Below are 14,553 nucleotides of genomic sequence, written 5' to 3'. Positions count from 1 at the left end.
ACAACAGACGTGACTCCTTTTTCCAGCAAAAGTTCTTCTGTGTCATCATGTTCAACTTTATCGCCTGCTACAGCTTCAGTTTCGGAATGTTCTCTGTCCATTTTCACTGCGCAATACCTCCACTACCGCATGTTCTCCGTTATATGTCTGTTTAACAGTGTAGCACTGAAAAAGAGCCCCCGTGCAACACCTCCGCTAACGCATGTACTCCGCTGTATGTGTTTAGCAGTGTAGCAGCGAATAAGGTTCCCCTTAAACAGTTTCCCGCTGCGCCACATTCTGAACGTTGTTTAGGCAATTTAAACCAGTATTACAGTATAAGAAAAATCCATATCATAAAAATTAATAACGGTTTCCGCTATGAACTGGAATACCACCCAGCACTAGCCTGAACTGCCTGTGAAAATATACATCACAATGTGTAATAGAGAGACATGTCATGAACTTTTGATGCAAGAGATCAAAGCATGATGGAAAACTGGAAACAAACAGCTTTAAAGGAACAAAGTCTAGCTAGGCCAAATGAAGAGTAATGTGGTTATTGTCTTTTATTTTTGTTCAACACTTCACACTGAAAAGCCACTAAAATATAATGCTGGTGGCACATTACATGATTACTAGTCAGAGGGAATGTCAAACCTGATGATAGTACTTGCTAATCACATTACTTGAGGATGTCAGATCACATGACAGGGTTTCACAGGGCATAACAAATTACATGACTCTATGATGACTTTCCACTACAGTTTCACATTTCCAAAGTATCATAAGCTCTCTGAAAGACTTGGTACTATATGAATGCTTTCCAGGAACACAGAGTTCAGTCCCAATCTCAGCCCCTTTATTTCTTTTTGCCCATTCTGTTGTGGTATGTAAAACATACTACATCAGACAGATGTGCGTCTCGTGTTTATGAGGCCCAAAACCCCTGCGATCCTTTTTCCTCTTAGCTGCATTATATGCACTGTACTTCCAGCTGACTGCTCATTGGCAATCAAGACTTTCACACACACAAAACACACTACTAAGACTTAAGACAAAATCAGACCTGTTTTATTTCAGCTGTTAAGGCTGGAGTGCTAAAAGTGTGTTTTAAACTTTTTTTGTTTTTTTAAGCACGGATGCACACTAATGTGGCTCTTCTCTAACTTTCTAATAGTGTATTTCTGATAGAAAAAAAAAGCCTATTTAAAACAACTGCATTTTCATATAATATCACAATATTAATATAAATATAGTTCTGGATTTGAATATTCAATATAATTCTCCTTTAAATATATATTTTGGCTTGCATACATTACTATCATCAATTTTATAATGTCTGCTCTGTACTGCTTCACCTGGCTAATTATTTGATGTTCAAACAAAACTGTAAAGCAGGTATATTCTGTAGTTTTACTGTACACCAAAAAAATGGTTACATGGTAAACTGTGGAAATAATCTCTTTTCCAGACAACCCACTCCTGAAACAGTTCTAAATGTCAGGTTCAACTCACCGTTGCAACTCCTCTGTCCAGTTGCTTATTACTGATAGTGGACTCAGAATGAGAAAAGGCCCATTTTTACCCAGTTTTCCAGATATATATACAAGCAGAGAAATTGTCTAAATAAAAACAGAAAAAATGAGAAATCAGAATTTAAACATCAAGAAAGACTAATAAAAAAAAGTACAGTGTTAGCATGCAACTAAGATGTACCTTATCTTAACTGTATTACTTAAATATTTCTTAGCATTATCAGAACCTCAAGGCTAAGCCAGAAACAAATAATAATGCAGGTCAGCATTCAAATAACTAAACCTTGTATGTCAAACAGGAATTAAAGAACAGTATAAATGGAGGGGAATAAACAGACCAGTCTGCATGGACTTACAAGGTCCTATTTGATTACTGATCTAAATCAATGATTGAAAATATTAATAACCATCAAACATTCTTTAGAACTGTCCAACACAGAAGTTGTAATAAGTTATGGAATTCTTTAATAATATATAAGATGGCACAGTACTGTAAAATGATATATCAGCTGCCATATCTAGTACTAGAAATACACAAATGATGTCCTGTTCCAACTCATTTAATAAGTTTAGTGACAGTCACAGAATATACAATTTTATGATTTTTAAAACTAAACCTATTACCAGTTCTTTAGATTTTCATCCAAGTCTTTTAAAACCTAAATTACAGTAGCTCATATAAAAATGAATACATCTTCAATGGCTCACTTTGTCCCTAATTCCTTATTATTATACACTCGATTAATGAAATCAGAAAAATCTGTAAATGCTCAGGAGATACAACCAAATTTCTAATTTAGAACATTTATTCAAATTGTTCCAATTGCTCTGCAGTTCCTGCAGAGTTTTTCCCTATAGTTTTGTGCTGTCAACTTCACTCTCATGCCATCCTAAAAGTACTCAAGTGAGATATGGGGAATTGTGCTACCTAATGGAATAAACTTTAAAATAAATAAAATAAAAGAAATCTTAAACTGGGTGGCACGGTGGCGCAGTGGGTAGCACTGCTGCCTCACAGTTAAGTGGCTCAGGTTCGCTTTCCGGGTCCTCCCTACGTGGAGTTTGCATGTTCTCCCTGTGTCTGCGTGGGCTTCCTCCAGGTACTCCGGTTTCCTCCCACAGTCCAAAGACATGCAGGTTAGGTGCATTGGCGATCCTAAATTGTCCCTAGTGTGTGTGCACACACTGCGGTGGGCTGGCGCCCTGCCCGGGGTTTGTTTCCTGCCTTGTGCCCTGTGTTGGCTGGGATTGGCTCCAGCAGACCCCCGTAACCCTGTAGTTAGGATATAGTGGGTTGGATGATGGATGGATAAATCTTAAACTCAACACAAACCATGTTAGACCATTTTTCTCCTTCTAACCTTTAATACGACCTTTTAACTAGCAACATTTATGTAAAAGGCAAATGGATCAATCTTAGAAAATAACTAAATGATAAGCTTTCAAAATCCTGGTTGCATAGTGGTGAATATCCTTTAAATACGTTTTTATAAGCAAATTTAGTTTTAATGACAGTAGAAAAGTCTTTTAGATAGGTCTCTATAAAGCTACCAAAATTGGATTTTGTAATTTTGTCTCACAATTCTTCATGAAAACCCTCAGTCAAACAGGAAAGGATCTCCCACAGCCTTCTCTAGGCAGTACGCAGAGTATTTTTTATTTTATTGAATGAAGGTGTAAGATCTGAAAGGGACAAAAAAATTGTAAGTATCTGGTCCCATTTATTTTACTGTACACCCTGGCCAAATTCCCTGTGCCCTCTTTTTTGATTTGTTTTTTTTTTTTTTTTTTTGCCTGATGAGCAGTGCTTGCTTTATGCAAAACACCATATTTTATACTATTATATAGTGTGATATGAAATTGCATTTGGCCTTTCCTGATTTCCTTTGGAATTTTAACATTGAATATTTTCATGATTTCAACTGAAGTGTAGTTTTAAATAGTGTATTAAAAATTAATTTCACTTATCTAAAGAATAAGATTAATGTGATCTTTTTTACAGCATCATTCTTCTTGACTGATCTTTTTTATCCAAAACACTTGTCAGAATTATTAACACCCCTGCATTTAATACTTTGTGTACTCTCCCTTTGCCATTACAACTCTATAGAGGCTTTTCTTATAATGTTGGATGAAATGGTAGAACACATATAAATGGATCCAAAATAATTCATCCATAAAAACCCAAATTCTTCAGAGGTCTTGGACTTTAACTAACTATTGTCAGCTAATTCCACGTTTAGGGGACTGGAATGACAACTGCAAAAGATTGATTCGATGGAAAATTATTTTTGTATGGATTTAGAGGTATGTTTTGGATTATTGTCCTGCTGAAAGACCCCACCATAAACCAGTATGAGCTGCTTAGGTAAAGGCAGACAGAAATTGATCTATAATCATTTGATATTAGATGTCCATAATGCCATGTATTGAAACAATGCCCCCAAGATGCTTACAAAAGAGAACAGTTCCACCCCATCACAGATTCACAGATTACTTCACACTGGTCCTAAGGTACTTTTCTACATGAGCTTGTCTCATTTTATGTCAAACCCATCTCTGGCACCTGTTGCAAAAAGAGCTATATTTGGATTAAATCGACAACAGCACTCATAAAACTCCAGCCACTCACTTTTCTAATTTGACATTAGTAGATGTTTTCTTCCTGAAATTTTGTCAAAGTTTTTTGACATGGAAGTAACATCTAATTGTACTTTTGCAGATTACTGAAACATGATGCAATCAACTGCTGCAACTGTCCAACCATTATGGCTGAAGAAAGTTTTGTCTCACAAAACATCTTCACCATGCATGGATGTAAGATAGGCTTACGTCCACTTCCAGGAACATTCAATTCAGCTCTGGTGTCTACAAGATTAAAAGAAAAAGCTTATAATAACTTTTATTGAAGCATCTTGTTTGAATCATTAATGTGCTCTCAGGTTGATCAGAGAATGACACAGTTTTTGCCAGCAGCTTTATCAATTTACTTATCTTTGCTACCTTCCAAAGGGCCTGGGCTAGTCTCCTGGTGAAACATTAGTTGTTAAGAAGGGCCAGGTAACACTGCCTAGAGGTTAAAATAAATCAAAAAACTATGTGCACTAAGTTCTGACAGACTAACAGCAAGCACGGAGACATTTATAAAAATGGAGCGTACACTAAATAGAGGTGTATACACTAAAAGAAGCAGAAGTCTATCCTAGAAAGAAGCAGCATCACTCCTCATATCACCGAATACACACTGCTTAACTTTAGAAAAGCCAGAAAAAGGCATCTACCACACTTTAAAAGTGCATGGTCTTACTTGACAGGTCTTTCCAAGCCCCATTTCATCTCCCAGGATACAGCCATTCTGATTTGTGAAACACTGCGCAAGCCAATTCACACCTTCCAACTGATAAGGTCGGAGTTTTATCCCTGTAGTAAAAAAAAGAATATAAATATTTCCAAATGGGCTTAAAATTTATTTGGTATTTTTCAGGAAGGAGAGGTGTACAACTGAAGTTATTATTTATAAATGGTCCTCTGAGAAGATGGAATGCATAATAAGGAAGAGAGGAGCAGACAGTTTAAACCATACAAAATATTACAAAAATATCAATTATTAAACAGATGATAAATAAATGGTGATTGTGCTCATGTAAGTTGAAAATCCCCAATTATAGAATGTTATTCATACAAAAATTACAAGTCAGAAAGCGACAGGATTTAATTTCTGATAAGCTTAAACAGAACTTAGTAGCAACTGCACTGGGTTTCTGTAAAAAGCCAAATTTCCCCTTTGATACAAATAAAGTTCTATCTGCCTACCGGCAGAATCAATGATTCACTTTTTCACTGTCACTATAATTTACTTGGGTGAGCAGACATCATGATGACAGGGATTTGAGTACGTAATATGTATAACACTGTCAAAACTCTGAAGGAGAAAGTTTAATTAACAACTTGTGTTAAATTTGAACATTGTGAGAAGTACCAAGAACAAGACAAAAACAGTCTTGCCATTTATTTGTTTCTATATTAAGCACTGTGTGGAATCATATGTGTTTATTTGTAAAGATGTTTTTTTTTATCTATGCCCTGATCCCTCTCTGATGATGATGAGACAAAGCAGAGAAATGAAGATGGGTTTTATGCATGAGTATACCTGCTACACAAGTGTCCCAGTCTGGCACTTTGAAAATCTGGCCACCCTATAAATTTTCCATCAGAGCGCCTCATTCACCTGGTATATGTAGTGGTCACTTGCTGTAACAAAGTTTTCCTTTCAATTCTGTTATTCCCAACATATGTCATAACTGAATACCTTTTCTAGTCCCACTTCATGAAAATTACAACAGCATGACATGCAAAAGAAAACAAGGAATTCATTATAAAAGATGTTTTTGGTTTTATTAATTGGAAATTGCAAATTGTCACTTTGTGCGAATATGAGGTGTGTGTGTGTTTATATGAATAAGTGAGACAGTTCCCTGTAATGAACTAGAGTGCTGTCCAGGCCTGTTTTCAGCCTTTTGAGATAGCATTTGGCCCCTGAAATTGACTGAGACGGTTCTAAAACCAAGCTACTGAAATCAGTCCATTGTATCTGCACAGTCCTAAAACATACCTGAAGACTACACCATGCGTACATTGCTCTAACTTGCTATACAATGCATTGTTTGACCCTAACTTTAAGTACTTTACTACATACTTCAGTTACAAGAAAAATCTAACATCATGCTATTTATTTTCAAATGCTTTATATTTTTCAGTTCATTAGCAGCCCATAATAAAAATGAACCACAATGCTTCCGCTATTCTTCACGATTTGAGTAAGAACTCTGACTATAATCATGTAATAATGCCTGCAAGGCAAACAAATAACAACTGGACCATTATGAAAGAAGAATTTATTCTGGTAAATAGAAAGAAATCCAAACATCATACAAAATAAATGAAGACTATGGAAAAAAGAAAAATTTCATTAGCAAAAAAAAAAAAATGCATCGGCCTTCTGTGAAGATTTGATTGTCTGTATGCAAAGTCTGATTACAATCAAATCCAGACTACAGCTGTCACTTTCACACTTTTAATTCTATAGATCTATCTGTAATTAATGTAATAAGAATGGTAGGCTTTCTATTTTACCAGGTAACTAACTATGCATCATCTCTTACCGAACAGGTACATATTTTGTAGACATTTTGACCAGGCAGCTAAGCATTTTTCTATTTTTTAGTCATTTTTAATTTGCTGTATAAAAGCACCTGTGATGGCAGGAAAATTATACATAACCTTCAGATGAACAATGATAAGGATGCAGTCAGAATGTCAAGTGTCCCATGTATCCCAATAATAAAGGCCTTTACTCAGCTGCGCACATTTCGAACTTCTAACGTTATTTCTTGACACTAAGAACATAGTGATTAAAGGTCTTTTTAAAGAAGCATCCGGTTCCTCTGGAACAAATACCAATGTTAAAATACATTGACCTGAATTCTTATCTTTATGGTTTCTGTCACAGGGCTTGCTTTTTAATATTTTAATACATAAAGAAAAAATGTCAATCATAATTGCTACAGTTAGAAAGCCTTAAAAATACCTCATTTGTATGTTCATTTTTCTGGTACAGTACCAGACCCAATACTAATGCTACCTTATGTACTTTCTAAATGAATCTTCTAAAAAGAGAGTAAAGCTTGTTTCTTCCTCACTTCTGCTAAAAAGTAAACTCTTCCTTGATGCCTGCTTGAGCTTTCTCAAAGTGTAGTCCTCCACTAGATGGCAGTATATGCCGAGACTTAGTGTATTGTATATGTTTAAACATATCTTTCATATCATACTCAAGAAAAATGCTATTAATTTGTTTGATTATTAACATCAATATTTTTCTATACACATATTTTTCCATACTTGGGTTAGTGGAAGTCATTGTGTTATATGAAATAGCATTTTACCACATGATGACACATTAGTACAGTGGATAGAACTGCTGTCTTGCAACTACCGAGTCCTGACCGAGGCACTCTGTGTGGAGTTGGTCCATTCTTTTATTGATTTCATGGAAAGTTGTACTACACTTCTTTTTCCACATCTCAAAAAAGTGTGAGGTAGCTTAAATAACTTAGTTTTGGTGTGTGCACAAGCATGTCCAGTGATGGACTGGCAACAAATTCAGAATTGACTTTTGCCTTGTGCCCAGTGCTGCTGGGATAGGGTCAAACCTCCAAACTCTAAACTCAATTAAGTAGGGTCAATAATGGATGGGTTGATGAATTTAAATGGTTTCTCAAGGTTTACACTTCACATTTTATTTTTATAGATCTTATGAAAATGCAGACATACAGGCGCTGTACCAGCAGACTACACTCAAGTAATATTTATTCATTACTCCAATAAACAATTGTTACCACATTTACTATTGCCTATCAGATGACAAGTTTATTAACCATAAAATTAGATAATATTAATTTTTATTTAGTAAAATTAAACCATAGAATCTTCTTTCTGTGGGAAAATTCTGTTCTATTGAGTGTCGGTTTGGGCAAAATATCAAAAATTTGCAACAAAAAAACCTTTACAGGGCAATTGTGTTCAAAATGACAATAACAGATTTCCAGTGATTTCACACAACTAACAGCCAAGTTTAATTCATACCAAGAAAATTATTTATGAATCACCCTGTCTGCAGACTTGCATCCTGATACATACTGTATATACAGTACAGTAGGACAGACATTACTCAGTAAGTGGTCAAATCATTTTGTGAATTTCCCTTTGGGGATTAATAAAGTATCTATCTATCCATCTATATTGGGGGGTGGCTACACGTAGTGGCTGCAGCTTTTCATTCCAACCAGTTTTGTAATTAGAAGGCAGTCCTTGTCAATAATGAGACTTGGTATTTGGCATATCAGTGCTTCCATTCACCCAAGACAAATTTTAATTGCACTGTACAGTCTTTATTCATGGTCATGGAGGGCAACAGTGACTGCAGATTTTCAGCTTAACCAATTTCATAATTAGAACCCATTTACTTATTGCTAAAGCAATAAGCTTTTTCAGCTTAATTTTAGTTAACTTACTTGCTATGATTCAGGACTCTTAATTGCCCATTTTAGTTTTGAGCAGGTGCATTTAGGTTTTTAACGGTTTCCTGCTTTCTTAACCTCCTTCAGTTAAAAAATAAATGCAAATAACAAAGGAACTACCAGCTCTCAAGCTAACTTGGTTACATTTCCAATTGTTAAGGTGCATAACTAACTAACTAACTATATATAAATAACTAACTGTGTTAATAAATTGTTTACAACTAAATGATTGAAAAGGGGAGGATTGTGAAGTGCACATCTGTTCTGGTCCACAAACATTATTGTTAATGTTCTCAGAAAAGGAAAAACTACACAATGTAATTCAAAATTTGTCTTGGATGAATGAAATCACTAACAAGCAATATTGTTAAACACTGTCTTCTGAATAAAAAAAACAGTTGAAATGTAAATCCACTGCAGCCTTCTAGAACTTTGAGCGAATATTCTTGATCTAAAGGATGTTTATATTACTACATCTGGCAGACTAAGTGCAGCAAGATGTTTAAAATTTGCACTTAGAACTTAGTATATTCAATGTAACCTGATGAATATGCTTTCATTTACAAATGCCATGTGTATTTATTTATCTATCTATATAGGCAAGATTTATTTTTCTTTTATAAATCTGGTTATAATACTGTATATGCAAACCAATTAAGGTTGCTTGGAAGCAGGACAATATATTCAATGTAACCTGATGAATATGTTTTCATTTACAAATGCTATGTGTATTTATCTATACTAATAAAAGGCAAAGCCCTCACTCACTCACTCACTAATTCTCCAACTTCCCGTGTGGGTGGAAGGCTGAAATTTGGCAGGTTCATTCCTTACAGTTTCCTTACAAAAGTTGGACAGGTTTCATTTCGAAATTCTACGCGTAATGGTCATAACTGGAAGCTGTTTTTCTCCATTTACTGTAATGGAGATGAGCTTGAACGCCGTGTGGGCGGAGTTTCGTGTGACATCATCACGCCTCCCACGTAATCACGCAGTACATAGAAAACCAGGAAGACCTCCAAAAAGCGCTGAAGAAAACATGCATTATATAATTGAGAAGGCAGCGAAGCAATAAGAAGCGAGCGAGTGACATATACAACCATATTCATGAGTTCTGCTACTTCGGAAACTGTGATATATTGCCTAGTATTAGTTCATGCCAGTAGATGGTGCTGTTTGTTTCATGAATAATTCCAATAGGTTTTGTTTCTCGTTTCTCTTGTTTTATGTTCTTGTTGATTAATGCATGTTTTTGGCGCAGTTTTTTATAATATGTAGAGTTCAGAAGAATAAACCGATTATTTTCCAGGATATATATATCAGAGTGGAATTCACTTCAATACATAATAGAAACAAAGCACGATGTAAACCTACACTTTAAATTAAGTTCATAGACAGGCTGCCGCTGGCGTTTGTAATTTAGTGCCTGCCCATATAAGGCCGTCCGTCAGCGGCAATCCAATAGCAAACTCCCACTAAATATTCACGGGTGAAGGACTGTGTTTATGGAGAGGAAGATGAGATGGTCAGGGTGGTGTTTGACACAAACTCAGCGAAACTGCGAGAGAAAGTTTTAAGTGCCAGGACTAAGGTAACATTAAATACAGCCACGGACATAGCACGAGATGGCACCAGCACAGCTGGGAACCTTCGATGCATGTACACCGAGTGGCTCTCGTGAACTGACGCAGTGCACAGATAGAAAGCAACAGTTCCAAAGAGCGCTGAACAAAAACCGAATTACACAATTGAAAAGGCAGCAAAAAATATGAAGCGTCTGATAAGCATATTCATAAATCCAGCTACTGCGGAAACAAAGCACACGGTGGAAAAGTCAATGTCCCGCTAAAGGAAGACAGTGTAAAAAAAAACCCGTGCATGCAGTGTGTCAGGTCTCAGATAAAGAAGAAGACGAGCTGTTTATTGATGCAGTAAGAAACGAATCGATGAATGAAACCTGTCATCTTTACAACGATTGACAAACACGGAATGTAACTTGAACACAACACATCCTACAAATACGAACCTGATTGAAAGAAATAATGATAATCAAATCCTTGATGACAGCAACACTCAGTAACACTCACAAAACAAATACTGTATATTGACAGTCATGTTACGTTATTTTTAAAATGTTCCCTTTTCTTTTCTAGCTTTTTAACACACTACTTCTCCGCTGCGATACGCGGTATATATATATATATATATATATATATATATATATATATATATATATATATATATATATATATATATATATATATATATGCCGATCTACATACTCGAATAATGGATACTTTATTCACCATCAATGATTGTTTTGGTAAAGCCATACTCAGTGTATTCATTAGATGAACGGTAAAAAAGTAACAGCGAGGGGAGGATGCAGGCTGTAGTGCGCGTCAACTCTATTTGAATTGCGCGATCACATTTGAAAAAATATATCTTTTCAAGTTCTATTTAGTCCATATGTGTCAAACTAAAGGGCCGCGGGCCACATCCGGCCCGGCGTGTAATTATATCCGGCCCGCGAGATCATTTTATATACTGTATTATTGTTATTAAAGCCCGGGTATATGAAGCGCTGGTAACACAATAAACTACAGATCCCATAATGCAGCGCTTCAGCCGCCTTGCCGAACAAGTTATTGCGAAGCTAGCTCACACGATGCTGAAGAGAAAAGTTGATTCTGAAAATAGAGCCTTTAAAAACCGATGGGAGGCTGAGTATATGTTTACTGAACCCGTGTGTCTCATTTGTGGAGCTGATGTGGCTGTAATTACAGAATTTAATCTAAGACGGCACTATGAGATAAAACATCAGGGTAACCTGAATGCAATGCAGAAGATACAGAAAGCAGCATAATTAAATAAGAATCTGACACTTCAGCGGACGTTTTAACCCGTGCACAATCACAAAGTGATTTCAAGTGAAGCTGCTTTTATGGGAGACACAAATGCACCAAGTGCACCTTGCCCCACTTTCCCTGTTGCCAAGTAATGTTAAACCAAGTCGTCACTACGGTGTTCCCAAATACGCACTTTGCTGATAAACTGAGCGCACTGCGCACTGAGTTTGCACGGCGCTTTGGTGACTTTGAAGAACAAAAAAAGTCTGTCTACATGCGGCTCGAACCTTGTGCATGTTTGGTAGCACAAATCTGTGTGAGAAGCTCTTCTCAGTGATAAAGACTAACAAAACAGCACACAGGAGTCGCCTCACTGATGAGCACCTGCAATCCATCCTGAGAATCTCCACAACACAGAACCTCACACCAAACAGAAACGAACTTGTGGCCAAAAAAAGATGCCAGGCGTCCAGCTCTAAAATGACATATGAGCAAAGACAACTGAATGATTTGATTTGTTATTGCTGAAAGGAACACATTTTATTTATATTTCCAGGTTTTGTTATGCAGCATGTTCATATTTGAATTTGTATAATTTTGACAGGATATATTTTTATGGAGAGCAAAATCTTTTGGGATATTTAAAATCTAAGTTTATTTTTATATAAAATTACATAAGAGTAAAGAAATTTGAATGTTTGTTCTTTTAACGTTTACTTTATTTCTAACTTGTATAATTTAGACAGGATATATTTTTATGGAGAGCAAAATATTATAAGTTGTTTAAGGTTTGAGTTGATTTATTCAGGAATAATATTCCTGTCTGTTTTTACCATTCCTACCAAAGATATTTCTGTCGACTAAATAAAAATTCCTTCTATTTAAAATGTAAATAGAACTTTGAACAAATACGATAGTTCATAATATACACGCAGACTTGCACGTAAGAGCGGGAGTCATCCGTTTTAACAAATGCAGCGTATTGCACTGATTCGAAATAGCTGTGTGTGTATATATGTAGATATGTATGTATATGTATATATGTTTATATATGTGTGTGTGTATGTATGTATATATATATATATATGTATTTGTGTGTATGTATGGATTTATGTGTGTGTGTATATGTATGTGTATATATGTAGATATATATGTATGTATATATGTGTATATGTATAGATATGTATATATATATGTTTATGTGTGTGTGTGTAAATATATATATATATATGACAACAACACTCATCACTCACAACAGTGACAAAACAATTACATTGACAATCATGTTACGTTATTTTCAAAATGTTTCCTTTTCTTTTCATTGCTTCTTTAACACACTACTCTCTCTGCCTTGGTATTTTGCTAGTATATATATATATGTGTATATGTATAGATATGTATATATATGTGTGTATGTGTAAATATATATATATATATATATATATATATATATATATATATATATATATGTGACAGCAACACTCATCACTCACAACAGTGACAAAACAATTACATTGACAATCATGTTACGTTATTTTCAAAATGTTTCCTTTTTCATTGCTTCTTTAACACACTACTTCTCCACTGCGAAGCGCGGGTATTTTGCTAGTCTATCTATATTTGTAAGATTTATTTTTCTTTTATAAATCTGGTTATAATATATACAAACCAATTAAGGTTGCTTGGAAGCAGGAATATATATATATATATATATATATATATATATATATATATATGGGTTTTGTGTATAACTCATAAGTATCTCTAACTGGCGATGTGTACTAAAATACAAAAGTTGTGATTCTCGCTTCCGTTGTTCAATATGTATTTTAATTTGGTAATTAAAAAAAAATCTTAGCAACCTAAAACAAACGATATCATAACTTATTCATTTCAGATCTCATGACTAACCTTGAAAGACGGAGTGTGCGTCGGTGTGCCCTGGTATGTCCAGAATATACTCGTTATCGCTCGATGTTGTCAGGTATGCTGCGACTACCAGAAATGCCGTTATTTTTTATTTATTAAACTAAATCATTGACTTAAGGATAGACATTTTGTAGCGTTTACGTCTAATAGGGTATTTTATATTGTTAAAACACAAGCATGACATAAACAAAAAATAAAAAGGCAAAAACAATAACTGCAGTATATTAAACCTAAAGATATATTAACTTTTGCATTGAAGTTAATAATGTAAGTGTCATAAATTAAACTAGGTATTAAAGATTCAACAAAGATAGTTAATTAATTGTAATACCATTTGGCTCTAAAATTACTGGTTGGTCGTCCGTTAGGTGACCGTAAATGATGAGCAGTGAATGGGCATACATGTGAACTAAACTGGTAAATGCCGGTCGTCGCCTTTACTTCCTGGATACCCCAAACCCGTAAATGCACTGAAATCAAACCACGCGCCAATTCAGAGACACGCTACGAGGCACCAGAAAACACACTGCATCCCAATGGCAGCAAGCGACCAACCTGTCAACCCCCATTTCTCCAAATTTTCTGACGAGAACACCTGCTCCCTCTTCTTCGGCTTAATTTCACTCTGAACATCGCGTAAAAACTTTGTCATCTCTTCTTAGGTCTTTTCGAGGGTGCAGGACACCCGTGTACGTCATATCCGGTTAAGGCGGCGCTGGAGCGTTTCGTCGCATTTTTATGATGTCATTTGAATGCGCGACCCAAAAAGCGCATAATGCAAAGAGGTCTGAACTCTCAGGTACCTTTCAGTAAATTTCATGTTTTATTTTATTTCACTGCTGACCAGTGGATTTAATTTATAATTAATCTTCAATTGATTATGGGGAGATACCACATCCATAAAATGAAATGCATACATTTCGCACCAGAAATTAGTTTAAAATAGAATTTTAGAACTTTATGTTAAAACCATTCGTAATATTAAAAAACAAGAAAGCCAAAAGAATAATTAATATTTTAAATTATATTAAAGTGTTTATGTACATTAGTTAAATACCCCCGAGCTTGTCTTATTAGTTGTATTACTGTTTCTTATTACAACTGTATATGCGGTATTATAAGTTTATTTGTTTATGTTATTGTGTTTTTTCATATAAATATTTTACAATCTTAGCCATGAAT

At 35.1% G+C, this 14,553-nt stretch overlaps 1 protein-coding gene across 2 annotated transcripts in view; it reads right to left on the bottom strand.

The window, feature by feature from the left end:
- chd1l (chromodomain helicase DNA binding protein 1-like) overlaps positions 1–14,081 on the bottom strand; it is a 91,825-nt gene extending 77,744 nt beyond the window's left edge. For both annotated transcript variants that reach the window (XM_039744964.1, XM_039744965.1), the window contains exons 1-3: positions 13,927–14,081; positions 4,825–4,937; positions 1,498–1,604 (exon numbers count right to left, since the gene is read on the bottom strand). In XM_039744964.1, coding sequence (XP_039600898.1) covers positions 1,498–1,604; positions 4,825–4,937; positions 13,927–14,023 — 317 coding nt within the window. In that variant the 5' untranslated portion in view covers positions 14,024–14,081. The remainder of the gene's footprint in view (positions 1–1,497; positions 1,605–4,824; positions 4,938–13,926) is intronic.
- Positions 14,082–14,553: the final 472 nt, after the last annotated feature.

This window comes from Polypterus senegalus, chromosome 2 (assembly GCF_016835505.1).
Source record: "Polypterus senegalus isolate Bchr_013 chromosome 2, ASM1683550v1, whole genome shotgun sequence".
NCBI classification, from domain to species: Eukaryota; Metazoa; Chordata; class Cladistia; order Polypteriformes; family Polypteridae; genus Polypterus; species Polypterus senegalus.
This window is presented reverse-complemented; position numbering and strand designations above follow the sequence as displayed.